The 1,660-nt window shown below is 43.3% G+C and overlaps 1 protein-coding gene across 1 annotated transcript in view; it reads right to left on the bottom strand.

The window, feature by feature from the left end:
- The window catches only part of LOC119584289, a 1,166-nt gene extending 118 nt beyond the window's left edge, over window positions 1-1,048 (bottom strand). Inside the window, exons 1-3 of the mRNA XM_037932819.1 lie at window positions 847-1,048; window positions 555-674; window positions 1-378 (exon numbers count right to left, since the gene is read on the bottom strand). The exon at window positions 1-378 is cut by the window's left edge and continues 118 nt beyond it. Coding sequence (XP_037788747.1) covers window positions 197-378; window positions 555-674; window positions 847-868 — 324 coding nt within the window. The 5' untranslated portion in view covers window positions 869-1,048 and the 3' untranslated portion in view covers window positions 1-196. The remainder of the gene's footprint in view (window positions 379-554; window positions 675-846) is intronic.
- Window positions 1,049-1,660: the final 612 nt, after the last annotated feature.

Below are 1,660 nucleotides of genomic sequence, written 5' to 3'. Positions count from 1 at the left end.
CATCCATTTCATAGCCTGAACCACAACATCATCCACCAAAGCCTTCTTTTCCTGGTGTGTACCCCTTCCTTTCTTTCCCAAAGCCTTGTCATTTTCAAAGGATATGCCTTGAAGGCAATTTATTCTCACTGTACCCAAACAGTAGATCTGTTTCTTAGCCAGTACAGTCATTAGTGGGAGTGAGGTGAACCAGTTGTCAAAATACAACAAGTGATTTTTGACGCCATAGTGGGTGCTCACTACGTTTTATTTTACTGGAAGCCATCTTGTGACCTTGTTTCTGCTGTGAAGGTCCTGGTCTTGATTCAGGAGGGTCATCAGGTTCATCAATCAACGGTGCCCGTTCCAGCTCTTCATCATCCGGCATGTAATCACTCCCTGAAACAATATAATAAATTTGTTTCATGCATACAAATATATTTCAGTACAAGTAAAATCACCTTCATGCAACATCAGAACTTATTACTCTTATTACAAAAAAATTAGTGCTTATATAACACTCAATTGAGCGTTATATAAGAATTATATCATAAACACACAAAAAATATACTTACCATAGTCTGGACATTCCTCTGTATTATCATCAAAATCACTGTCATCATCATTTTCCTTTTGGCCATGAAGAACACGCTCCAAAGCACGCCTCACTCCATAAAATCGAAAGGAATCCATACCTGTCAGCAAACAAGCATTTTTTGACTCAACAGACGAAGTGAACGAAATCGTAACACATGAACAGACACTAAAAAATACAAGTATATGATGAATTTCATATCCGTTTTTCACACCTATGTGATCAGTGTAGTGTTGTCTAAAAGATATAAAATAATAAAGCAATAAACTCACCTGTGAGACTGCATTTGCACATGACAACAGAGAGGAGTGTGTGGCGTGGCACAGTCAGCTAATCTCTGCTAGGGAGGACCAGAAAGCTGCCAAGTACCACAAGCGAGAAGTGTTGCCATCCCTTAAATATGAGCAGTAGAACGTGCCTGAAACGTTGCACTCGTTCACAGCTCTCTCACTCCATTTTCTTTAGCTCTGGACTCACTAGAAACGAACGTAACTAATTCGTCACGCTCGGCGATATAGGGTTAAGGCTTCTGTGGAACTACGGTTAAGTACAGTCCTTCCCTACTCTTTTTTTCCACACACACCCCCGCCACAAACGATCCTTTTTTTCTCCCACTTCTTCCCTTTAAGATCACTTTGCCTGATCACCCCCACCCCTTTGTATTTCCTCTTTAGTTCGCTTTACCCTCATTACCACCATTTTCACTCCCCCCCCTTTCTCTGTCCGCTATACTCATCTCCGTTCAGTTTTCTCCTCCTCCATGCCCTTCTCCCTTCTCCCCAATACCCCAGTTCCCCTCCCGTACACCCCATCCCCCCTCCTCTTCCCTTTCTGCCCCAATCCGCCGCAAATTTGTCTGAATGACGGAAGATTAGCCATTCGTCACAAATTCGAACACGTGCGTTGGCGTGCGTGGAGGGGGCACAGACAACGATCATATTTTACGAACTTTGATCGTAACCACCGTAGTTTGTGCGTGTACCCTCCCCCCTCCCCACTAACCACCACCTGTCTCCCGAAAGTCGTCACTCACTGTATTCTTTTTACTTCCTCCTCGGGTCTATTTTCCTCTTTTTTTCTCTCTCT

This window comes from Penaeus monodon, chromosome 18, assembly GCF_015228065.2.
Source record: "Penaeus monodon isolate SGIC_2016 chromosome 18, NSTDA_Pmon_1, whole genome shotgun sequence".
Lineage (NCBI taxonomy): Eukaryota > Metazoa > Arthropoda > Malacostraca > Decapoda > Penaeidae > Penaeus > Penaeus monodon.
Note: the sequence above shows the minus strand (reverse complement) of the source record. Positions and strands in the feature narration are given on the sequence as shown.